Raw genomic sequence first — 27,097 nt, 5'->3', positions numbered from 1 at the left:
AATTTTTCTCACAGATGGCAGCATGATTAAAAAAGTTTTAAAATGATAATAGTAGTTTCCTGCATTTCTAAATGTAATCAAATATATTACAACATATTAAGGCATATCTTAACATAAATCTAGAATTACTTCTTATATTGTTATATCGCAATCATTAGTTCTAATTTAAATTATTCTAGAACCATTGATCAAATTGATTCATGCTATACAAATATTAAAATAAATTTCATTTCACAATGAATATATCTAATCATAGATAGAAAATTTTCATCATCGTTACATGGAATAATAATAATAATACAATAATCTAAACGATCTAACGAATCAGTTTAGACTTTGCTTAACTTACGACACTTCTCCTTTCAACAGATAGATCTCATTTCGCGATCTAGCCGATCGATTCGAGTTCATGAGGGCATTGATCAACGCACTACCGGCTAACACGTTCACACGTACTTAGCACCTCGGTATGTATTCAGAAAAAGATATTCAATAGGGATAGGTGTGGATGAAAAGGTCGGTAGGCAGGCAGGATTGGATATATGGAGGCATGATGTTTGATGGTGCGATAGCATGGTGGTACCCGGGGCGACGAGGTATTATATTATTGATCGCCCCTCTCCAACTCTGTCCCCATCTGCTATAGTCCTCTCTCTCTCTCTCTTCTCTCTCTCTATCCCCCTCTTGCTTTCTCTCACTCACGTTCTCCTGGTACTACTAGCCAGTAGTTTAACGATTTCATTCATAAGCATTCTCATGATGCTGGTATCAAAGTTTTAATATTTCCTTAACTAAACAAGTATGAAGAATTGTCATTGAAAAAAAGGAGAATTTAATAAAAATATGAAAGACATTGAACGATTGAAATCATATATCGTACAGAAATCATTTCAAATAGTTTAAAAAAGAAATATGGAAATAGAGAATAAAAGGAAATAGGGAATACTTGCTCCTCGAGGTTTGAATCGTCATAAGGATCTTGGATAGCAGGATATTGCAGTCCGTATAGTAGCTGAAACGGAAGGGGATGAAGAAGTAGGAGTAGGACGAGGAAAAGAGGAGTGGGTGGTTCCTCAAGAAGACTCTTCGAAATGTCCACGAAGGGAAGATTCGTCCCACTCGTTTTCTCTCTTTCTCTCTCTCTTTCTCTCTTTCCCTTACTCGTACTTCGAAGACCCTTTTACTTCGCTTCTGGAGCTGAAATAAATGGTTATCATGGATTACTCAGAATGCTGACAGGTCATAATGGTAGATTCGTCTTAACCTAGTGGCACGTCATTGGAGAACGATATTTCTTCATCTGTCGGTCATTAACGCGCTATTATTACTTACTGAATTCACCGAACGTTCACGTCCTTTTCGCGAGATTGAAAAACATCTTGTCGTGCATTGTCAATTCGGTCTATTTAAATTATCTACAAAAATCAATTATTTTTCATTATTATCATAAGATACTTAACTTCGAGCTGGTCACAAAGCAGAACTTTAATAGCTATCTTAAATACTTTTTTCTAATATTTGTCTGATCGGTCAACAAAGTGTGATCGAAATTGGAATCGATAAAAAATAAAGTAAAAAACAAAAATATTTTATTTAATGTCATCGCCATCGTCGTCATCATCGTTATCGATGACCATCATCCTTCATAATGGTTTCTATCATTGAACACGTGTCTTAGAACGCCATCGATGAAACCATCTAATCAGGCAAACGTACGCTTCCTCAAGAATCTATCTTGCCAGCTTTTCGAAACTACTCGCTACCTCTCGTTCCAATGTCTTAAGAGATCTCTTGTCTTTTTCTATCATCAGTTCTGTCTCTCTCTCTCTCTCTCTCTTTCTCTCTCTCGGTTTCTCTTTCTCTTTCTGTCTCTCCTTCGTTCGCTTCTCGATTCTCCATCCACTCTTCCGTTGTCTCCCTCCGTAGGATCTGGGCTCAGCTCTTCAACGTGTCACTAATACCGCGAGGATTAATGTTATGTGCCGGAGCTTACTCCCACTATTAATTTCATTGGGAGAACAATATCTTACGTGCTAGTGCTCGTATCAAATATATGTGTGTGTGTGTATATGTGCGCGCGTGCGTGTATTTGTGTTTGTGTTTGTGTGTGAGTACCTGCCGCATGCGAGGTACGCTGGCTCGAACTAATCTAAGCAATGATTATCTCGGACAGGCTTTTCATCTCTGTTCGCGCGCCTATCTCCATACAGAGGAACGGATAATTAAAAGTTCGAAACGCGAATACAGAAAGCAGAGCGATAGGTAATTTCTCATGCGCCTGAAAACGACGACAGTGAATCGGCGATCCTCTATCCGGCAAAAATACGGATTAGAAAATGCATACGACGTGCTATGATCGTCTAATGTCTTGTCTTGATAGGATGTTTTGACGTTTCATTTATTTCCAAGAGGAAAAGAACGTGAGAAGATTTGAATGAGATATCTGCACAAAAGTAACTCTCGCTTTTTATGTATGCATCTATTTAAATCGAAAGAAAAATATTATTCGTACAATTATATGTATTATATCTAGTGGCTTGTGTAAACTCTTACGAATTACTTTCATTGAAATTGTTATGTATACATATAAACAATTATATGTGTATAAATAATTCTTTTTATTGTATTAATCCAGCATTTCTCCAATTTATCATTTTAACGATATTGGTTAATAGAGTTTGTCTATGCCACCTTATATGTACATTCTAATCGGTCAAAATTACAGGTACGTTATGATACTAATCTTTTATATAAATTCTTGGTATAATTGTCAATCTTAAATTATGTATTATTATTAAAGAAAGAACTCTGTACGTTGAATGATCAGTTTAGCTGTCGGCCAACTCGATTCGTTTTAGCGTGTGGAACCGAACAAGTTCTCCTCTCTTTTTCTTCTTTGATAATTTCAGTGCATCATAGGTTCGGAACGACTGTAATACAAAGATTACCATGCTAGCCGATAACATCCAAGCGTAGCTGACACGTTTGACTGACGACCTCTCAGACGGCGCTGCAGGAGCACGCCATCCGCGAGCCACGGAATGATATTTATCTTCGAGTAATTAGGATTGGGGTTGAAATCACGCACACCATTTTGATCCTTCTTCTTCTTTCAGTCTTCGTTGTATGTTCGCAAACGTCTAATGCCGACAATAACGACGTACCGTCATTTATTTACTATGAATATTTCTACACATTATTGCCTATCAAAGATTTATATTAGAATACGAACCAATGCCTTTAAAATTCTGAACGATTATTTATTTGTCTACAAAAAAAAAGAAAAGAAGGAAAAAAATAGAAATGATGCAAGAAAACGAAACTAGTAGATAGATTATTTTACGATCAAAACGATATAGATAATTATGATCTTTGTTGTAACATTCCGCTATATGATTGTTCTTAATATTGAGTAAGGATGTTGTATCTTAAGAAAAAAAAGATGATGGACGTTCTCCGGAAACCGAGGTTTTTTCTAACTTATTCGACGTCACGTATAATAACACCATCCCGATTATTTCTCTACCTTTTTCTACCGCAATTACGTATAACTGTTTCCTCCCATCTCATATAAGATAATTCTTCTTTATTCCAATGAGTACAGATACTTCGACTGCAAAATTTATCTATAGGAAGTACCACAGGAGTGTCTTCTTAGAATTATTAGTAGTTTTTTTGTACGATTCGTCATGCTAATTATGAATATATCTGTGTTCGAAAATAAATCTTCAATGGAAACAGGATGCTGAGATAATAATGTATTTATGATCATATTCGACCGATATTACTTTTACGTGATTCAAACGGAAGCATAAAAGGTCATAAAAAATTTTCGTGTTTACGAATAATTATTCAACCCGATTAGCATATATTAACGCGAAATTAATGAGTTTGGTATTATCAAAGAAACTTTCCATCTAGCGCATCTAATAGTATGTGAATAATTATTAAAATGGAAAAGGCACCCTCCGTAACTTCCATGCATGTGCTGAAAACGCATAATAAATAATTACGATAGAAACAAATTATCGTTCTTCTCCAATTTAAATATACTTAAGAATTTTCACAAGATCAAACATAAAGATTTTTCGATTTGATCTCGAAGAAAGGTGCAACCAAGCAGGAATCTCACTTTACCAATACACGTTCACTACAGATTCAAAATAAGTCGATATCCATGAACAATCGCAAAAAGAGTTAATTGATAGTCAACAATATATCGGTACGCGTAATAAAGAAATTTTTTGAAGAGTCACGCCGATGGGATTACCCATCGAGGTATCAGCTACGGGGAAAGCTTTACATTTCGCGGCCGGATCGAAGTACCAAAGTGGATTATAGCACTCGCGTGTGCGTTCTTGTCGGTAGGGTCGAGCGACGGCGATGATGGTAATCGTGGCTGTCTCGGTGTCGGCCACGGAGGCTGCTCTGAGCGTCGTGATCGGGAACGAAAGCAAGAGAAAGAGAGAGAGAGAGAGAGAGAGAGAGAGAGAGAGAGAGAGAGAAAGGGAGAGAGAGAGAGAGCGAGAAAGAGAGAGAGGGAGGGAGGGAAAGAGAGGTGGCCTCCCTCTTGGTAGTCCCGTACCAACGTCCCTATACCCTTAGTAAGGTACCCCTGGCAGCGTAGCGCTAGTCGTGACACGAGAACGTGATTAATGATGGCGACGGAGAGCCATGCACCGCTCTTTCTCCCCTTCGTCTTTTTCCTCTTCCCTTTCCCTCTCTCTCTCTTTCTCTCTCTCTCTCTCTCTTTCTCTTTTACTCGCATTGCCCCCTTTTCTCTTTTACCAACCCCCGCTGTTGCTGCTGCTTCTGCTTCTGCTGCTTCTGCTGCTGCTGCTGCTGTTACTGTCGGCGTTCCTCGTTTCTGTTACGAAGCAACTCGCACAACGCCTGCAATCCTGTTGGCTGCAGCTTTTCCTCTCTCCCTACTTTCTTCCTTTCTTCTTCCTGCCTTTCTCCCGATACGATTCCATTGTGCTGGCGTTCCCGATTATTAGAGAAGCTTCTACGTTCACCATACCTACTATCTTTGACTCTCCTACGCTTTACATTCCATGGGACCGGACGGACGTTGGATTTTACGGATTTTAAATGAAACCGGTTTAAGGGATGGTTTTGAGATAGGTATCATGATGCCCCATGAGTTTTCTTTCTTCTTTTTTTTTTTTGGTTGGGTATTTGTGTGTTAATAATTATCGTTATAAAAATGAGACTTCTTATTGGATTATAATCTTTAAATTGGGTTATTAATATAGATGGTTCTTTGCTGTCAATACACAGTAGTTTTTTCTAGAATCAAATTCGCAGATTACGTTCAATGAAGTTATCGATAAGAGATATCTCTCATAGAGGAAGGAGTAGAAAACACTCGACGAAGGAATCGTGAATCTTTCAAATAGGATGACTTTGACTACGTCAACTTACATCTGATCGATCGAAATTGCTCGTCTAACATCTTCTTCCACGCTTTCTTGTACTTTCTTCTAACTCATAATCTATTAAGTTCCTTTGCAATATATTTATTTCCTATAAAAATCATAGTTATCATCGAATATCCTATTACTACGCGAATGTAATTCAATAATATGCCGAGAACATCGTATTGATCTATTAAAAAAGAACTTGTAAAAAATTAATTGAAAATATTTACAATTCGAACGTTGAATAGAAGTGAAACATATCAAACTGTAAATTTTCTATCAATTAGATATATCTAAAACTAATCGAAATATTTGGTAGAAGAAAATAAATTGGTAAATCGCCCATTGGTATTCGCAGGATATCGACAGGAGGGTTTGCTAGAGTCAGCTGCTCCCCGCGGAAATCAACGGGGGATGTTAGCTCGAGGCAAGCGAACGGTTCGATGAAATTTCCGGCGTATTGTCGGCCGAATCGGGTTCGCTTGGGGGTGGAATGGGTGGTGTAGGTAGTGGTGGTAGTGATAGTAGTAGTGGTTGGGGAAGAGAGGGTAAAGGTTGAAGGAAAGGAGGAAGCGACAGAGGAACTTGGGAATGAGAACGAGGCTGATGGGATATGGGGATGGTGAGGCGTCCCTGGCGACGCGTCCCTGGCGACGCCGCGACGCTGACAACCTACACCCACCCCCTTCTTCCTGCTTTCCGTGACCTCTCTGACGCACCCAGGATTAAAAGCTTGTTTTTTTGACCCCCTCTCTTTCTCTCTCTCTCTCTCTCTCTCTCTGTCTCTCTCTTTCTCGTTCTCTCTCTTTCTTTCTGTCTGTCTATCTATCTTTTCTCTCACTCCTTTCAATGTCGTACAACGAGTCGCGAAGACTTTCTGATGAACGATCGTTTTCTTCGAAACGTTTATAAACGTTATATTTTCGTGCTACTCGCTCAAGAGGAAGAAGAACATCGTGCCGAGTAGTCTACTTCGATCGTTCCCTTGTTTGCGATACGGTCAATGTTCTCGTGCTACTTTTTGTCTCAACTTTTACGTTGACGTTAGTCCCTTCCGTTAAATAATTAGATATATTTTAACTGTGACTTTTTGAAAGATGCTTTTAGAATATTAAACAATATTTTTAGAATATTTTCTTAAATTGTAGTTAAAATTGCTTAGATATATATATATATATATGAGTAATATTAGAATATTTTGTGATGGCTTTAGATCTTTCATCATATCGAGATTTTATAGAAAGAATTTCGTTTACGCTGTTTCGATATTTAGATTGAAAATTTGTTAAAAAATTTATTTATTTATTAGAAGTAAATCATTGTCGTCATAGGGTTTAAAATCGATATCGTATGATGTATATATCACGAGGGAAAAAGAAATTCTTAGATATTGATTATTACAATAATTTTATTTTTAAGATTGTACGAAATCTTAGAAATTTTGATACGACAGTAAAACATTAGGCGAACGTGCCATAGCAATTGACACGATAAGGATCGCCGTTCATTTCTTTTACTTCAAACACGATATTCAAGCTCATCCACGGCTTCCGACATTCTCGACGTCCGAAGTAGCCTCCTAATTAATTACGAGCGTGCTAATGGTCGTTTCATGTAAACCAGGAGGTAATGTAGTCAAGGTTCGCCGGTGCGATAATGACTAGATTCCCACCTGTAATTCGAGTCAGGATATTATCTTTATATTTCTTGAAATCTGTCACAAATAAAAATACTTTATCTTATATATTCAAATCGATATTATTTTCATTTCCTCGTAATTAAAATAATACAACTCAAATGCGATACATTTTTAATATATCCTAATACGAATTTTTAATTATTATTACGTATAAGAAAACAAACGTATATTGAAATGTTGTAACTATATATAAATATATATTGTAACTAAATGTGTATGTGTGTGTGTATGTATGTGTAAATCGGAGAAAAATAATCCAACTATCAAAAATAATTTTAATTAATCCAAATAATAAAAAAAACATTTAATATATATATATAATTATATTAAATATTTTTTTAATTGTTTTTTGTATTAATTAAAATTATTCTCGATAGTTTAAAGTATTTTTCTTCGAGTGTTAGTCGAGAGAAACTTTATCGATCAACGAACGTGCTTCAAAAAGTTAGCCGACGGTGTTTTTTCTTATCTTCGCATCTTTTCAAGGAAGTGGGTCATGTTTTGAGGAAAGCGACCCTTTGCAATCTCAATGCCAAGTTTCTTTATACGGCACGCAAAGGTGTTATCGCTGGCTGTCCGTCCATCAGTCCATCCCTTCTGGCAATATTAGAGCCGCCACTCGGTGCCGGCTCGAGCCGCCTGCTTTTAGTCGTGGGGGATGAAATACTTGATGATATTAAACATGAATAATGTAACGCCTCTAGTACGGAGCCACGGAAAAGCAGTAACAGCATCTACGATAAGCCCTTATAGAATTTTGCATACGCAAGATGGTAACACGATGGCGACATCGTTGCCATGCCGATCGAAAAGATTTTCGTAAATTTATATTTGAGAAAATGTCGTATTTACTTTTTAACACTACCTACAGATGAATAATTAAAATGTAAATACTACATAAATCTACACATTTTTTTTTTCAAATATAAAAAAATTTTTCGTACAATTTTTTCAAAGTAACAAATTAAGAACTTCAAAAAGGAAATCTTTGAAACGATATAATATCAACACTTTTCCTATTGAAAGTAGAAGTAGCGATACGGAAGTAAATTGGTCGAAACAAGTGGGTATAGGAACCGGAGAAAAATCAGTGTCGGATGACTTGCTCTTTTGTAAGGGATACGGAGTGACTAAGTGTGAATTCAATTAAGGGTTTGTTTTAAGCATCTATCAGACCTCGTTTACCGGTGCGTTCACTATTCGGATAACACGATGAAATTGGCAATTCAACGTTGCTTGATTAATGTAACGAGGTCCTCTCGATATCGGCGAATTAAGAGGTTGAAATTAGACAAATAATATACGGTGGTATGTAAGTAGGTATATATTTATGCAATAGGTATATATTATGCAATTTAATACATATTTAAGCATTCCACCTATAAAAAAATTTTATCAAAATTGATGATCTGTTTTTTTAAAAATAAAAAAATAAAAATATATCTTGGATTTTAAATTGCTAATAGCTACATGTATTATAACGTACATTATCGTATTTACATAATTTCGACGTTATATAATATATTTTTGCAAAAATGATTTGAAAAGCACGTTGATAGATGTTGATTATCAGGTTTGAAACTGTGATAAAAGGTAAATCCGAATGCTCTCATGCACACGAAACACAGGATAACAGGATTATAGGATTAATTACATGAAGGGCGTTAATATCCAATTCGGTCAGCGTTGAAGGGGATACTCCAGACGGGATAAGGGTGTCGCGCTACCGGTCAGCCTTTCCGCAAATTCTCACCCGTCTACGTTCGCCGATGATTTACGACGGTGTTGCTGAGAAAAACGAATCGTAGCTATTCGAATAAAAAAAACATAGGAATATAAAAAGGAAAGGAACGAGGAGATAAGAAAGAGCGCGAAAAAAATGAAAAGAAATTTTAGGATCGATTATTCGAGCTTCCTTTTATTCTCTTGTATCTATTCTTTCTCTCCTTTTTATTATAGACGTAGGTTTCTTATTAGAGATGTAAGAATTTCTCGAGTTTTTTTCGATCGACATTCAATTGGTATTATTTTCTCATCCAAAAAAAGTCTGTCTCCCGAGAAAAAAGAGATTCTTTCCAAGCAGATTAGTTATAAGATAGGAAGTTAAGGCAGGCAGTTCAGGCAGTGGTAGACCGAAAGACTCATTGCTATTCCGCGACTACTCCACGACGGGGTGTTATAGTATTCGCTGTCGGGGCTCTACCAAATTGAAAACAGGATCCATCACGTTTTCAGGGAAGCAAAAAGAATTTTAATGAATTATAAGGAGCAACGCGGCAGTAGAGAGCTAGAGGGCTGGACAACGGATTGGCAGGCAATCCGGTTGAAATTAAAGCCGACTGACCGACCTCGACAACGACGTCGCCATTGTAATCGTTCTACGTGCTGATTTATTTTTCTATTCTTCCTATAAAATTCTATTTTCTATTCTTACGGTAAAATTTTTACGTTTTATCTACTTACAAAAATGATTTATTAATTAATACCACATCGTATAGAAAAATTGATGAAAGTAGAACAAAACGATCGATATCTTTGCTAAAGACTTTCATTCTGTATCTCATATTTACCTCTTTTCAAATAATATCAAAAACGCGTAACACACCAGGAACATTTTTAAAAACATCGTATTGATAAAATTCGAATGAATACTATCATTTAAAACGATGACATTCGCTATAAAAGAACTCATGGTTATAGTCGAGCTTTTTCCATAAAGCCGGTATAGAAACAAAGAGCGGATTAAGTTGGAAAAAGTGTGCGGCGTATCGAAGGAGAAGTAGAAGAAGGAGAACGACGAGGGAACAGGGGAAGTTGGTATCGAGGTAAAACAAAAGGAATTTTAATGAATCATACGGTCGAGATCGGTAGGATGAGGTAAGTTGGGTGGTGGTGACTAGGGATGAGGAAAGGAAGAGAAAGGGGGGTATAGAGGGGACAGAGGGGGATGGTTGGGACGGGTGGACGGATTGGCAGGCAATCCGAGCGGAATTAAGGTGGCCGGCCATCCTCGACGTCGTCGGCAGTGTGGTGCCGAACCGAGCTAGGGGATTTTCTTTGGTCCGACCTTCGGATGAGGCGAAACGCGAGGAGAGGTTCCTACAGGAAAGATGGAAAGAGTTGCTGAAGCGAACGGGAGAGAAAAAGGAGGCGAAGGCGGTGGTGGCGAAGTTGAAGGAGGAGGTGAAGAAGGAGGGAGAGGTGGAGGAGATGGAGGCGATGGTACTAGGGGACTTGATGAGAAGGGGTAGCGGGAGAGGGTTTCCGAAACAGCTCGCCGCTATCTCGACTGATCCGATCAAGATTAATGAACGTGCGGCTTGCGAGCCGAAGCCTTTGCGCCGCCTAGCCATTCTCTTTTTCTCTCTCTCTCTCTCTTTTTCTCTCTTTCTCTCTCTCTCTCTCTCTCTTTCTCTCTTCTCTCAGCTTCGTTCTTTTCTTTTTTCTCTGTCTCTCTTTCTCTTTCCCTCTCTCTCTCTGTTTCTCTCTCTCTCTTTCTCCCTTTCTCTGTGCACAGGGGCAGCGACCAGCGACAGGTACCGTCGACGGCTCTTCGTAATAGCGCAGTTGTTGCTGCCGCGCCACTCCGAGTTGACTCCACCGTCACTGAAAGAGAAAGAGAGAAAAAGAGAAAGAAAGAGAGAGAGTGAGAGAGCAGATAAAAATGCACTCCCGCCCTCGGACAGTTTTCGTGATTTCGAAATATTGCCTGGCTCGTCTCCTTCTCCCTTTTCTCTTTTCACTCTGACCTATCAGCATCGAATCGAGAATGGCTTAAATGTAAGCAAATATTTGATATATGATGTTGATGAAGAATGATATAGTTCTTGTAGGTAGTAGTCAGAATGATAGTTATTCATTTGAACGTAGACTGGCATGTTTCCTGCATGAATTTCGTATGCATTGAAAAATCTGCAAGACCTGAAGGATGCATGCTGCAAGAAGATTATCCAAATATTTCCTTGTTCATCTCTCAACAAAGTAAAATTGAACAGCTTCCAAGGGATTATTTTTTAGAAAATATTTATATTCGGGATATATTCTTCTCTTTTTTTCTTTTTTCAATGAATTCCATTGACCTATAAAATATATATGTATATATACTTGTAAAATCGTTGCAATTAAAATATTATTTAATCATTCCTTTCAATTGGAATACGAAATATCTTCAAATTAAGAAAAGAAAGAGAGAATAAAATATTCCATGGAAATCTTGATCGAAACGGACTCGTATAACTTACGTATATTATTATAGCTGACAGGATAGATAATGAGAGGAAAGAGTCACGCGACAATGGTAATACCGGTAGCAGAAGCAACAACGTTCCCTCTTCATCTGGTTACTCCGGAGACGTTACTGTCACAGAGACTAAGAACAGATAAGGTTACACCACTCCCGTGCGTCGATGTTTCTAATTAATTCTGGAGATCGAAAGGACGATCCATGTCAAGCATTGGAACCCACAGTTGCTTTTTCAACTCTTATCGCTACCTATTAGCGTAACTTCGCTACCGTACTCTACTGTGAGCTTTTTATATCGATATAACTTGTTTTTAATATTATAATATATTGCTTTTCATGTCTTTTCAAACATGCTCATTACAATTTTCAATATTACAATAACGTCTTTTAATTATTCAGTTATAACGAATTTAGCTTTTTATATAATTTGTAATTTTCTGAGAAGTTTATAATAATGTTATATATATTTATTTATATTGTAAAAATTATACAATAATTCTATTATAAAGTATAAGATAGATTTGAAAGTAAATATGCAAAACCTATCGAAATTTCATTTCGGATATCTCTCGCTCTCCCCTTTTCTCGACGACACGAAATGCTCTGTTATCTTTAGTTACAACCCAACGTATTCGAGATGCGAAACTGTCTTTGGGGGATGTCAGTCAGTCGACGAAGCGAGCACGGCGCGTAAAGCATCGCGATGAATGCAAGGGAGTAAGGCTGATGCGGAGGAGGTGCGAGTGAAATGGTTGAAAGCGTGAGAGAGAAAGAGAGAGTGAAAGAGAGTGAGAGAGATGCTTTGTAATTACGCTACTTGATAAATGGAGCCGTGACTCGTTAATCCCTTCCAATTACATCTAATGAGGATCGTTCACACCAGATCTATCATTATTTTCTGAATTTACAATTTTGTTCAGCCGTCGGTATTATTTTCGACTTGATGTTATGAAACTGATATAGATACATATGTGATTAAACATATAAAATAACAACAATTAGGTAAGTATATCGCGTAATAAAATGATGTACTGTTTTTAATATTATATTTAACTTTATCGATCTTTTATAGTTTTCATTATGCAACCTCGCTGTTGTAATAAATTCAAATCCTCTACAAACCGACATCATCCCACTTTTTTTACCAATCTTTGTCAAATTACCAAGAGAATTTTTATTATTAGATTTCTTCACTTTTTTTTTTTTTATTTTCACGTAGCTTCAAGTGGCGTTGAAATCGGTTTTTTACCATTTTTATTATTTCTACGATCTATATTTTTTTTTATAAACTGTTTGATGACTTGACATAAATTCTATTTCACTTTTATATATCAACGTCTTTAACGATTTGATTTTATTAGATGTTAAAATCATTTTATAAGGAAATATTATTTCTGTAACTATCTATTTTCTATTTTCATTTCTGTAATAATCTATTTATATATTATGCACGAAAAATGTGAGGTATAAAAACATGTTCAAAGTAAAAAGAGAAACGATCAGTGTCCGGTATGGCCCCATTTTGATCTAGGTGTTCGTAAAACAATCTGGAAGCGACCACCCGCTTCACGACTTCGCATCGAGCCACGCACGGTATGTAGATGGAGCGATTGTGGAACGGATATGTAGAAAATGAGCAGACCGCATGCATCATTTGTCATATTGCTGTTTGGAAAGTAAGGTCACAGAGAATGCAACTACGCGGAATAGCGAAAATCCGTGTACTGTAGGGTCCGAAGCTTTGAACGATGGCGCACATTCATTTTCGAATCTGCATGAACATACACATAGATAGACATTGTATTAACGACGATGTAAAAAACAATGAAAGGCAAAAAAGGATATCCTTTCTTTGTCATTTTTACAATCTTGAAAAATCCATCTTTTAATTTTCTCTATGCAATATAAATTCTTTCAAACGCTTCAAGCGTACCATATTAAATTAAATTAAATTAAATTAAATTAAATTAAATTAAATTAAATCATTACATTATTAATTTTATATTATGTTTGATTTAAAATTTTGTATGAATTATTCGCATTTAGATCAAAGTTAAAAATTTTTCTTTAAATGGATTTATAATAAAAGTTCCAACATCTGTTTATAAAAATCGATTAGAAAGGGACATTTCATATATTCTATACCTACCTACGTATATTAACTTTGTTCAGAATTAACGTATAAACTCCAAGATAGTTTCTAAGAACAATGCTTTGTCCAAGTTATAACGACGCGTTTAATCTAACCCACATATTCCAGAATGGCTCGCGAGAGCCCTCATTCCCGGAAGTCAGTGTTCTTGGTCCATGCACGTCGCGTGGATAGTCCTAGACAGTCTATTGAGATTGCAATTAATGATCCTTGTACGCTTCCTTCCTTCTTGTCTAAAGAGAGAGAAAGAGAGAAATAGGGAGAGAAAGAGAGAGAGAGAGGGGGAGAGAGAGAGAGAGAGAGAAAGCCTTGATTTAAGCTACCCGCAAAGATGCTTTAGAGACAAGCTATTTTACGATAATTACATACAAATTAATCTGATCAGTAAAATGTTCAATGAGACGAAAGAGAAAGAGTTAATAACGTAATAAATGAAATAACATGTTATTTTGAAAATATACTTAATTAGAAAAACAGGTATTAAAGTTTATTATTAGATTATAATATACCTATCTCTATTATGTATATACATGTGTATGTGTGTATATTTTAGGGGGATGAAAATAATTTCTCTATCACATCAAGCGATATTGATCACATTTTTTCTGATAGATTAAATGAAATACCACAGATAATAACACAGAACACGGTAGTTCGTTGTTCGGTTTACTAATCACAAAACATCCCGCAAACCTGTTTTCGATGTATTATAGATATTAATAAATGTCACTAAAAAAATCCAATCGAATTTTATGCAAAATATATATATATATATATATATATATATATATATATATATATATAACAAATTGTTTTATATTTTGATTAAAAAAAGAAATGGGGTAAATATATTTATGAAAGAAAATAAGGGAACAATCGATTGCAAAATTGGCTCGGCGGTCAACGCTTTCATAAACGTCAACAGCAATATACTATAATTAATTATAATAAAACGCTTGAAAGGCGTTAAATAAAAAGTCATGCTTCTAATAAAGGAACAAAGAATGTTATAACGAACGTTCAATATTATTTCTCGATACATTTATACAAATTTAACGCGTTGAAATTTAGCATTAAATAAACGTCGTATACACTTGTGTGCATATATATATATAAATCTTTTTTTATTTATATATTATTTTATATTTTATATATATATATATATATATATATATATATATATAATGATTTTCATTTCAAATGAGAAGTTTAAAAAGCTATTGTTTCGGTTTTTGTCATTTCTTCCCGGAAGAAAAAGAAGGAAAATGGAAAGAAATAGAGAAAGATAGAGAAAGAGTCGAGGAGCGTTTTCAATATTTTCTAGGAGAGACGATTGAAGTCGGAAGAGCAGCAAGTAAGGGACGTAAAAAGGGGCATGCCGGACTTTCGAGTCCGGTCGCGGCTTATCTCGGCCGTATGGGCGGAGGCAGAGCCTCGATGCTTTACCCCCACTTTTCTTCACAGGTACCACCCCTCCGGCCTCCGGCTGTAGCCACGTTACTTGCCTTGGGATATCCCCCGGGCCGAGCTTCAACGCACGTGCTCGCGCATGCGTACTAACTTGCCTGCCTCTCCTCTGTCTCATCCTCCACATACACACACATACACACACACACACACATATACTTATATAGTACCCATATACTATAATATATCCTACAGACACATGTTTCGTGCAAACACATACATGTGTGTGTATATATATATATATATATATATATATATATATATATATATATCCTGCCTCCATAAGGGAAGGAGTGGGAAGCGAAAGCAGACGATTCGAGCGAGAGAAATTCTGCCAGGAGAAATGGGGAACGTCGAGCTTTCGACGATACCAACGAGAGTCTCGATTTTTATATTATGACTGTTTTCCCTTTGTATTTCTTTTTATTTCTTTTTTCCCCTTGTTTTATTATTATTATTATTATTATTATTATTATTATTAGTATTAGTAATTCTTTTTTTTTAAAGACGATGGCATTGGATACATTATCTTTATTTGTTTACGTCGATAGTAATTTTCTAAGGATGAGATATTGACTTTTGAATATTAATTAAGAATTCAGTCATACCTCAGTGATGCACTAAGTAAAATATTTTGTATACTTTATTTGAAAGATTTTTCGAAAAATTACTGATTAATGTTATTGAAAGATTGACACGTGTATTATGTAACTTTGACAGTGATTGATTTTGATTTGTTAAAAATTGTAGTAATCGAGGAAAAAGAAATATATACATCGATAAAATATAATCAACAATGACAATAACAATTATGATATTTCTCAACATGATTTTCGAAATTCTAAGAATTAATTATTTGTAAATTTCTTCAATTACCATACATGTATATTGTCGTATATTGCATACTTATGATGTTTCATTTTGCTGACAACTATGAGAATTATATTGCGATTAATTACCATCATTAGAAACAGGATTAGTACAATAGCGAATGAGAAAAATATTCATCGATGGAATCTAATAAATCATTTTTATTATTATGATTGCAAATCATGGAAATTGTGTTCTTTAAGTAGCGTTGAATTTATGTGGAAATGATTGTTATGTGTTTTTCTTCTAGTCAGATAGACAGAATTATGCAGTTATCACTTTGCAACGTACCTGCGATAGTGTCGCAAATAAGTGCACATATTTTTGCATAAATTGTGACGAATAGAAAGTATCGTCATAACTTCTGTATAATCTATTGATTTCACTTTTACGATACGTGCTATCCGTAATTTAGAAGTGTGAAAACTATCGTATCGTCGATCCTGAAGTTTAACTTTATGAAAAATTAAAATTCATTTCACTTGCAAATTTTGAAATCCGTGGAAAGTAAAGTTTTGTCTACCTTCTTCCGCAAATAGTTAAAAATATAATGGTATGGTATCGTATACTTTCAATGATAAAAAAGATAGCTTTTATTTTTCGATTAATCTTTTTTTCTGTTTTCATTTTTCTTTTCTTTTTTAGGTCTGGCGAAAACACGGGATTATATTGTAAATTACGAAACATTTATTTATTCATTTATTTCACGATCGTAATTGATTGACTCAATAATCAATATAAACATAAGCATTGGAGTGTGTGCCCGATTAAATTCTTATCGTACAAGGTATATACATCATATAATAAGAAGTATAATGTCACACTTATTAGAACGTTTTTCATACATCTATCGCTTATCAACGCCGATTATACTAAACGTCTCGTATCATATATATATATATATATATATATATATATATATATATCTGCATATATATACTATGTACTTTTTTCATTGTTTAGAATTAATGTGTCTTAATACATGTACGATCTACTTTGTTTATCAACTATTTATTAGTTAGTATCGTTTTGGTATATCGTCACAGCAACTCTGTGCATGAATCATTTGATTACTACTCATATAATAATAATAATAATAATCATAATCATAATCGTAATCGTAATAATAATTAAAAAAAATATATAATAATAATAATAGTAATAATACAGTTTTCTTCCCGATCAGTTTTCCCGGTTTCGTCGAACACACAATCGCGTCCTAATCGTTTTGGTCGGATCCCTCGCGCGTATTTTCAATAAAAATAGACATTATATTAGGTTGTCCCAAGTTTCTTTCGCTATCTGCACGCAATTACTTTATCTGTTAGTGTTCAAAAACTAAAGAAACTTTTGACGACCTAATATTATATATTATATTCGAGATAATATTTACAACTGATTTTTTTATTTCTACAGAACGAGAGATGATCCATGAATCTCGAGGAATACTATTTTTTTTGTCTTTTTTTGTTTTTTCTTTTTTTATTTTGTTCGTCTTTTCTTTTCTATTGAAACTTTTAACGGCAAGGACAAAGAGCTGCTCGAACGTAAGACACGCGATTATTATCGGAGGAAGATAACTCGGCCGGAAGTTTTAAATTCGTATGACATTGGATCGATACGGTATATCGCTTTGTATGAGTATTCATGGAACTCGCGATCGGCACGGTTTTCACGGTTTTGCTGACAACGACGACAACGATGATGTATTGACCGATCGAATCTAGGTTCAACTTTGAGAGTCGACGTTACTAAAAGTTAGGTATTAAGTTTAAACATATTTAAGGTTAAATACTGGTGAATAGTCGTCGTTGCTTCGATTTAATATCCTTTATTTTTTTATTTGAGTTTTTTTGTTTTATTTATATAATTTTTCATTTTTTTTATATTTTTCTTTTTTTTTCTTTTATTTCAAATGACCATTTAATAAACACAGATTCGCGTAATTTCGGTGTCGGAAGCCGTAATTCTCGTTATGGTTGTGAAGATAAGAACCGGTTATTATCTAATACGAGCTGAAGCAAACGTCTCTATAATAATAACAATCAATTCGCAATTTTCTTTCTTTCATTTGACGACTTAACACGATTTATTACTCTAAAACCATACAATCATATAATAATTAATAATAAGAAGAATATGTGAAACATAGATCGCTGCGTCACGCACTTGATATTATATTTATTCTTTACACGAATATGTACAAATATGTCGGCTATATATATGTACATTTACATACGTAATGTCGCTTTTGCGATGTCTTTATGGAAATGATTACGAACACGTACTTCTGGATACCGCAGAATGAGACAAGAAGCTAAGTAAGTAAGTAGTAGTTGACTACAAGCGCGATGGCACGTTGAAGAGAAACAATAAAATGTTTAAGCTATTTCGAAATATCATTTTTGCGATATTTTTCATTTTGACCAGTTCATTGAGAACTAAGTTTCAAAATTATAATCCAAAATAATAGGTACCTTACCGTCGAAGAATTACATGTCGAGGTTCCAAATGAATCAACAACAACTGATTTCTTCCACTTGACACACATTAATTATCCACCAAATATTTTTTTGATACTTCGTAGAACGATAATAATAAATCAACAAATGATTTATAAGTCGAAATAATATTTACAAAAAAGACGAGCTCCATCTGGCGTTGCTTACTTTTCTGAATTTAGGAATTTCTGTTCTCTTTGCGAGTGACTGAAAAAAGAAAGAAAGAAAAAAAAATAAACAAAGGAGAAAGAAAAGGAACCAAAATGGAAGAAGACAACGATAAATCACATAATGTGGAAAAAAGCGAAGTATTTAAAAATCGAATATAAGTAATCGACTTCAGGTCCCAACCGCGAGATCGTAGTCGAAATCACTAATAGAGTAAATTCGATGATCGTGATTCTGTTCAATAAGCGGGTGTTACAGGGCGGTAAGTCCATAATCGGACTTTATCGGTGGCGGTGGGACAACAGAGGTCGATACTTGTGAGAGTCCAGGAGGACTGGTGGCCGGTGCAAGTGGACTGATGCTCCCGGAAGACATATGTCCCATTGGTCCAGCAGTAGGACCGATCGTAGGACCGATCGTAGGACCGATCGTAGGACCGATCGTTGTTGGACCGTCCATCATTCCAGCCGCCACGTGATGGTGACTCAGCTGTGCTTGTAGGTGGGCGAGAGGATGAGGATGACCTTGAAAGCTCGGATGCACCACGTTCGGATGAGGAAGAGACGAGTTGACACCGTGAACGTCACCCATATCGAGGCCTACTCCAGTCTCCAAATTGTTACCATCTAAACCACTGGAAGGTGAATTGTTGTTGTTCTTTCTTTGTCCATTATTGTTGTTCCCATTTGCTGAAGCAGCGGCGGCGGCAGCCGCAGCAGCGGCGGAGACACTTTTCGTTCTGTTGCTGGTACCCTTCGTTGTTTTCGTCGCTGTCGTCGATGCTGCAACCTGACCATTTGCATTCTTCCTACGAACGTTCTTAGTATTCGGTAGCTTGTTGTCCTTCTTCCATTTCATTCGTCGATTCTGAAACCAAATTTTAATCTGTCTCTCTGACAGTACCAATGTATGGGCTATCTCAATCCGCCGCCTTCTCGTGAGATAACGATTGTAATGGAACTCCTTTTCGAGCTCCAGGATCTGGTGTCGCGTGTACGCGGTCCTCTGCCTCTTTGGCTCCATTCCAGGTTGATAAGAACCATTCGCTGAAAGAAGCAGATCGATACACGGTTACTATTCTTGTTTTTCCTTCTCTCTTATCTTTTTTCACCAATATTCTTGAAAATTTTTGTATGATCTCAATATGTTGACACGAAGAATAATTTATCGGGAGATACGGAAGAATTATTTCGATTTTAAATTTATCTTTCACATGAAATAATTGAACATTGTGCGTTATATGATGAGAATCTTAACTTTTTCCAATCAGACAATTTTGGTTTTAAGTACAAAGATATGTTGTTACTTATTATTGTTACTTAAAGGGACATTGTTACTTCAATCCTCCCGAATACTTTTAATAGGTTCTTCGATCGAAGACTGACCGTTGTAAGTAGTTACGTCACTGAATATTGTTTCAATTAACGTCGTTAGTGCAGGAACGACGACGGACGGCATCATTCGAATGTTGACCATGGTACTTAAGTTATTAAAGACCTTAGATACTTATGGAGCCATTCGAATTTCTGCTAGACTTTATTCACAATATTCTTTGATATAATCAAAAGCAATCTCAAAGTATTCTTGTCATTATCTTATCTTAATCTTTGATATTTAAAACAAATTAACTTCATAGATATCTCACAAAAAATAATTAAATGCGTAGGTTCAATCTGTTACATTTTCTTCAGGAAAATTATAGTTCTCAGATTTTTCCTTTCATCTCGATATATCTCGAACCTCTCGATAAACGATTTAAGAACAGTTGAAAAAGTTTTTCTTCGATCCGATGCATATCGTAAAAAAGTAATCACATAAATCAACAAATAGCACGTATCATGTGTGATTTAAAATTAAACAAAAACCAACTCGTGTGTCAAACTTGTTTGCATTAATTAATCATTGAAATTACCACGTGATTTACAAAAATAAAAAAACAAAAAAATCCATAATTATACCTATTTGAATCTTCTTTCTTCAGTAAGATCGATCTTCAATTTTCATTAACTCAGATTAAAAAAATAAATTGGGAGAAAATATTTCATGTTTTTCGACATCTTTTCACTCCAATTTAATACATACATACATACACACACACACACACACACACACACACACACACACACATATACACAACAATCTTTAAATGATTCCACTGATGAAATTCATCGTGAACAGCGGACGTCAATGAAATAACACTGCCTTACGTTCGAACAAAGAGTTTTACGTAGAAAGAGAAAGAGAAAAAGAAAGAGAAAAATAGAAAGAGAGAGAGAGAGAGAGAGAGAGAGAGAGAGAGAGAGAGAGAGAGAGAGAGAAAAGAAGAAACCAGCGAACAACGTAGTCATACGAGCATTATTCGCATTCACTCGCGTATGACACCGTGCTATTAATGGAAACGACTCTGCTGTTATCCGAAGAACAAGAAACGCGCATATACCTACTTATATCTACCTATCTATATACATGTAGTTACATACGTACGCATAGACGATGGATAAACTAACGTCGCTAGATGCGTATAGCGTTGCTTGAGTGAAAAGGACGAGCCCCGCATAATAAGCAGAAAATTGTGTAACGCGAATCTCGAACGGAGTCTCCGTTTCTCTACGTAGCTTCCGAAGCTCCTTTTGGTCTCTTTTTCACACGGGTAAGAAGAAGGGAGAAAGAGAGAGTGGCTGAGAAATGGAGAGGCGTCTCCCGATACTTCGTTAGTGTCTAGAATTCATGATCTCGGTATGATACTATAAGCAAAGATAAAGATAACGATAATGGATATACGTCGTCTTGAAATTATTTCAAAAAAGATAAAAAAAAAAGAAAAGAAAAGAAAAAGATAGGAATATAGGTATATCATTTAAAACATGTATGTATATAGTTAGAAGATAGGAGATCAAGACGAGTCTCGAAAAGAAGAAAAAGGAAGAATAATATAGAGGAACAAGCTCTTGGACGTTCGATTGTCGATTATCGATACGGGAAGAAATATTTCGCCAATATCGCGTACAAGAACCCAAACGGGTTCCCTTCTAGGAAATGTTTGTTGGTGGTCCGATCCGATATAGAAAACAAGGGAATGAGTCTGGTTTAGAATCTGTGCACGGACACATTCCATTCCGAGACTGACCGTTGCTCTCTTCTTCTCTCTCTCTCTTTTTCTCTCTCTTCCTCATGGTCCCTCGAAACTTCAACGTCGAGTGAACAGCGTTCGACGTTCGAAGGATAGAGATTGCAGTCCTGCCCGTTCCGACGGATAACGTATACACCGCAAGCTGAAAGGCATTTTAACGTCGAAATAGAAATATTTTGAAAAATTTCGATGTAAATTTCAAGTATTCATAAACAGTACAAACATTGATTACAAAATAAATAAATTATACGATCGTGTTTTTCTTCCAATCAAAAATCAATCACTTTTGCGAAATCAAAACATTTTCGATGTTATTTTTTTATTTTTAACAATTCCAAGTAATTTGTTATAAATTTTTTATCAAAGTTAATCGCATTTCGTTAGTTATTCGTATCCATTTAAATGTCTAGTTAATTAATCTAGTATCTTCGATGAAGCGTACACGCGATTATTGGAATAACGAATGTATATGTATATTGCTTATTCAAGCATATCGAGGTAAGTGTTTTAACACGAATTAATCTAACGGAACAAATATTTTATTTATTTTCTTTTGTATAACGGCGTTTTTTTTTTGTATTCAATTTTAAAGGACAGTCTTTGATTAAAAGACCGGTTGTACCAACTATTGTCTAAATAATTTTACCAGAGGAATTTATATAAAGGGGCCAATTTCAATTGAATTTTATTTTATCAATATTCGTGATTAATCGATAGACTTTTATTGATAAATAAAAAAACAAAAAAGAACATGAACATCGAATTAAAGCGAACACAAGCGAAGACATTCGTATTTTGAAATATTGATCTAATTAAATTTAGAAATGATTTTCTACGTACAGTGCATGTATATCGAATCATTTCGTAAAGTCAACGAGCTGCTTCGATTTTCTCGTGCCATTTCTTTATGCCAATGCACGAAGCCTGCCGTTCGTGTTCTCGGCAACCTAAACCAGTCAAAAGAAACTCAAAGGGAAATAGTTGCAAGTTGGAATGAGCAGCGGTTTTATACGGTCAAAGGGAATAGAAATTTGAACCTGGTAAGGTACCCTAGTAGCAGCAAAAAATATTACGTTGCAAAAATTTATCTCCTTATGCCTTCGTTTTTTCTTTTCTTTTTTTTTTTCATCGAAGAAAACGCCTTTAGTGCCTAACAGAAACATGACACGGAAGTTTTTCTCTTTCTATGACTTCCAAATATTTTTCTAAAACAATTAAAAAAACGATGACACGTGTTCATAAAGCCGTATCAATCGTAAGGATAATATTTAGTTTGTTTTTTAATACGCAAATAATCAGAAAATAAAAAAATTCGGATTTGTATACTAGATCCTTTCCATTGTATACTAAAATGAAAATTTTACATTTTTTATTTTTCTCTTTTTGTATTTTTTTTTTTTTTTACTTTCGACTAACGTTTCGTTTATAGTAATAAATTCTCGATGTAAAAATAAATTCCTTTCAGTCACTCCCCAATAGTTTGGTAGGTTTGGTAGGACATGAAATATATTGATACATTAGGCGTAACAAAATCTATTTTTAAACTGCTACTCCCTATACAGGTTACACATTTATCGTAAAGTATACCACAAATTTGTGCCCATAAGTCTTCTAAAGTTCGTAACAAGAATCATTGTACGAATATAATGTAAGGGATGTTCTAACAGTAAGGTGTAAAGACAAATTTTCAACAATAGAGTCTCCCTCTTTTGGATCTATGTAATTTGTAGAACAGGTTCAATAAAGATTAACTTAATACCTTCTACCTGTAAATCTTTTCAATATTTTCTTCTTCGATTTCTTCTGATCCATAAAACACGGATACTTTTTCGGAAAATAAAAAGTATCTATCGATATAAAAAATTGAAAAACAATTCATCAATGAAAAATAATTTTAAAAAGATTGAAATATTATTGAACAACTGTTTAATAATTGTTCGCGATTGATGATCGTATCATAAAATGAAATAGAACATATATAAAGATAAAATTATGATTCTGAAATAAAAGAAAATTATCATTTTACGTAGAACGAGATCAATAAAAACAACAAAATCGTAAAATTGTTTATCCACGTTTTCCAGTATCCGACGGACGTTCATAAAGATAATCGTTGCTATATTACCTGATATATCTTTTATGCAGCAGCAAACATTTAAAAACGTATAATGGTAATTCGTTCAAAAGATGAAAAAATTCGATATTGAATCGAGATTGATTGATACTATGAAACGAGGAACTCACCTACGCCAGCAACGTGAATCTTTTTCATCCATGGATAGATGACACGATCTCCATTTTCTTCGTCATCCTCTTCTTCCTCCATCATACCAGGTGATCCGTCCATCATTTGATCGTCCTCGACATCGTCTTGATCAGATCCATCGTCTACGTGATGCTGCTGTTGTTGCTGATGCTGCGATTGTTGTTGTTGCTGTGCAGTTTGTATATGCTGAGTTTGTTGGGTGGATTGTTGTTGAAGATCGGGTGAGTTGTCGCGATGCAACGAGCCAGAGCCTGCTGGACTGCAAACGCTACCATCGTGAGGTTGTTGCTGATTTTGTTGTTGATGTTGATGTTGTTGAATAGCTTCTTGCTGTTGCACGTGATTTTGCATAATGGACGGCGACAAAGGAGTTGATCCGAGAACGGTAGAGGCTGTGACCGGTGGTTGTTGTTGTTGCTGTTGCGGTGCTTGCATCGAAGATGGACACGTGTGAGGTGGTTGCTGTGCTTCCGGTGGCATCGCTAGGGCACCAACAGCGTGATGATGAGGATGCAAACTTGCATGGTGGACAGCATGGACCTGATGATGCGGATGATGTGGTCCATAATATCCTCCGTAACCGGCATAGCCACCGTTCAGTTGTACAGCCGATGAGGCTCCGTACGGAGTCGTAGCAGCTTGATGATGGTGCTGGTGATAGCCATATTGAAGTTGATGGGACTGGGGATGATTGAGATGATGGCTTGCAGTACTGCCAGAGAAGAAGTCAGCACCCGTAGAAGGTATGTAGTTACTCTGACTGTATTCTTCGCTCGGTGGAAACTTCGGATCGACCATGACCGAACTAGCAGCTAGATGATGACTACCCGCCGGCTGTTGGTGCTGATGATGGTGATGATAGCCACCGCCGGCGGATGGATTCATCAGGAAGGAGCTCATTTTCTCTCCTTCTCAATTTCTCTTTCTCACTCTTCCTCTTGTCCCCTCTTCCTCTCTTTTTCTCTTTCTCTCCCTTCTTCTCAAACAGCTTCTATTCCCTTTAACAGGGTTCACAATCAACGTACGAGTTCCTTATACCGAGCGTCTTAGTGACAACGTCATTATGTTTTCTCACAGCAACATGTTATCTCTTTTACGAGGACATCTGCATTTCCATGCACATATTCACAGAGTAAACTAGTCCTGTCTCTTCTAACACTCAACTCAGTTTCGTTAAGAACGTTTCATTCAAACGTGGAGCACATTTTCACGACTGCACATTGACCACTTCACCGCGATACATTCTCCTTACTTGTCTGCCTTGAAAAAAAGAAAAAAGAAAGAGCAGGAGGAGAAAGAAAGAGAGATAAGGAATAACAGAGAGAGAGAGAGAGAGAGAAAGAGAGAGAGAAAGAGAGAGAGATGTCTATGTCCCTTTCCACGATTGGAAAAAGGTGAAGGGAAGGGGACAGGGTTTTGAGGAACGGTGAGAAGGGAAGAAAGAAGATGGAAAAAGAGAAAGAGAAAAAGAGATAGAGGTAGATAAGAAAAAAGCGAAAAGAGCGAGGCCGCGAAGAGCAGCACCGGACTCCCGATGGACAGCGGCTTATCCTCTCCTCTCCTACCGCCACTTTTGAGATCCTCCGCGAAGCGGCTCCACCGCGGCCCCTTTTGCTCCTTCCCGCCCACCGGGGCTCAATTACCATACCACGTGAGCTCTGTTCGACCAATCAGAGCCGGTTCGCGTCCGCGACCATGATGGATAGCCCGGCACGCATGCAACACGTGAGTGGCGCCGCCAGAGACCGACTGCGGCAGGTGCTACAACTTCTTCCTTCTCTCTCCTCTTCGACCGTAGATTCGTCCTTTCTTTATCGTATTTCCTTTTTCTTTTTTCTTTCGTTAATTCTTCTTTTACCGATCAGAGAAACTAGGATGAATGGACGCAAGAAATATTCTTCGAATCCGATCCAAATATCAACTTCAAGATATTCTCGATTACACGATTTACTTCTTACACAGATATAGAGGACGCAGGTATATAAATATACGTTCTTGCGTAAGCACGATCAACGTTCACTACCAACAACGCTAAAGCCTAACACAGTTAGCTTGAACCAAGTCCACGAAACGTTCAATCTCGTCTACGTTGCGTCTGAGTGTCGTGTCCATTGGACGTAAGTACGACGACGTGTCCGCTGTGCTCGTGTCTCCTCGTCGGGCCTCGGCAGAAACTCGTCTGGCAAGTTCGCCTCGGTTCTCGGTGCTCCCTCCAGCTCCTCTTCGGCCGGCTGACTCCGAGCTGACGCGTCCCTCCCTCTTCCTACCGCCCCTCTAGTTACCCCTACCTTACACGCTACGACCGTCAACCCCCACTCCGTTGAAGCACGAGACCAACCCCTGCCACGGAAGCCGTGGATCTTGTGCCCTTATGGGACATACTCCGGCCTAACTACCACGGGAGTCACTCCTACGGATCATCTTAACCCGCCTTCGCTCGTACGCTTCGTCCGTTTCGCTCGCGAAATCCTTGAGCTCGTACTCTTCGCGAAAACTTCAGATATTCCAGCTCTTTTTCGATACCATCGATGACTACCCCTTATTTTTATCGATCTATGATTTAGCTCGTATCTCGTTTTATTTTGATTCGTACTCTTGTCAAAATATCAATGTTTCTTCGATAGCTCCGTTTCTACTTTTGTATCAATTATAGGTACATATTATTCGTCAACTTCTCTTTAATTCTTTTTTTGTTTTCTTTTTTATATCAACTGTAAGTACATGTATGTATTCTTCAAAGAATCATATCGTTATATTAAAGTAGGAAAAGAACATTTGTTCATTAATTTTGAGTTAAATGTTCATACTGTTCAATCGTAGATAGTTCCCATCGGCGCTTTCGATATAATCGATAGATAGGAACGAGAGGGAGGTGCGATGTTCGCGTATTCGGCAATATTTATTGCATAAGGCGGCTGACGTCAGGCAAATTGAAAGTAATGGATCCTTCAGTCGGTCGTACTTTGTTTATATTAGTGCTCTACAAGTGTCCCGACGCACTCGGTCAAGTACGTCTACTTGTGATCAGCTGCGAAGTGTGAAGGATATAAAGTGCCGAGTCATTACACAAAGAGCACACTCACTGTGTTTTGCCGAGACACGACAATGCAGCGTGCCGTAGTTGCTGCCGCCGGCGCTCAGAGTCTCTCTCTTTCTCTCTCTTCCCCTCTCTCTCTCT

General features: G+C 36.5%; 1 protein-coding gene across 1 annotated transcript; it reads right to left on the bottom strand.

Annotated features, from left to right (window-relative positions):
• Positions 1-17,992: 17,992 nt before the first annotated feature.
• On the bottom strand, positions 17,993-26,158 carry LOC122628504 (homeotic protein deformed-like). The gene is made up of 2 exons (XM_043810875.1): positions 23,898-26,158; positions 17,993-19,569 (listed from the first exon to the last, which is right to left on the bottom strand). Exons 1-2 carry the CDS (start codon positions 24,817-24,819, stop codon positions 18,776-18,778), a joined length of 1,716 nt encoding a protein of 571 aa, XP_043666810.1. The 5' UTR covers positions 24,820-26,158; the 3' UTR covers positions 17,993-18,775.
• Between the last annotated feature and the right edge of the window lie 939 nt (positions 26,159-27,097).

The sequence above is a fragment of the Vespula pensylvanica genome, chromosome 4 (genome assembly GCF_014466175.1).
Source record: "Vespula pensylvanica isolate Volc-1 chromosome 4, ASM1446617v1, whole genome shotgun sequence".
NCBI classification, from domain to species: domain Eukaryota; kingdom Metazoa; phylum Arthropoda; class Insecta; order Hymenoptera; family Vespidae; genus Vespula; species Vespula pensylvanica.
Note: the sequence above shows the minus strand (reverse complement) of the source record. Positions and strands in the feature narration are given on the sequence as shown.

Excerpts from the sequence above, each read along its gene's own strand:
- LOC122628504 (XM_043810875.1), bottom strand. The coding sequence starts at position 24,819 with ATGAGCTCCTTCCTGATGAATCCATCCGCCGGCGGTGGCTATCATCAC. Across the intron at positions 19,570-23,897 it reads GATTCACGTTGCTGGCGTAG|CGAATGGTTCTTATCAACCT; the intron begins GTGAGTTCCTCG and ends TGCTTCTTTCAG.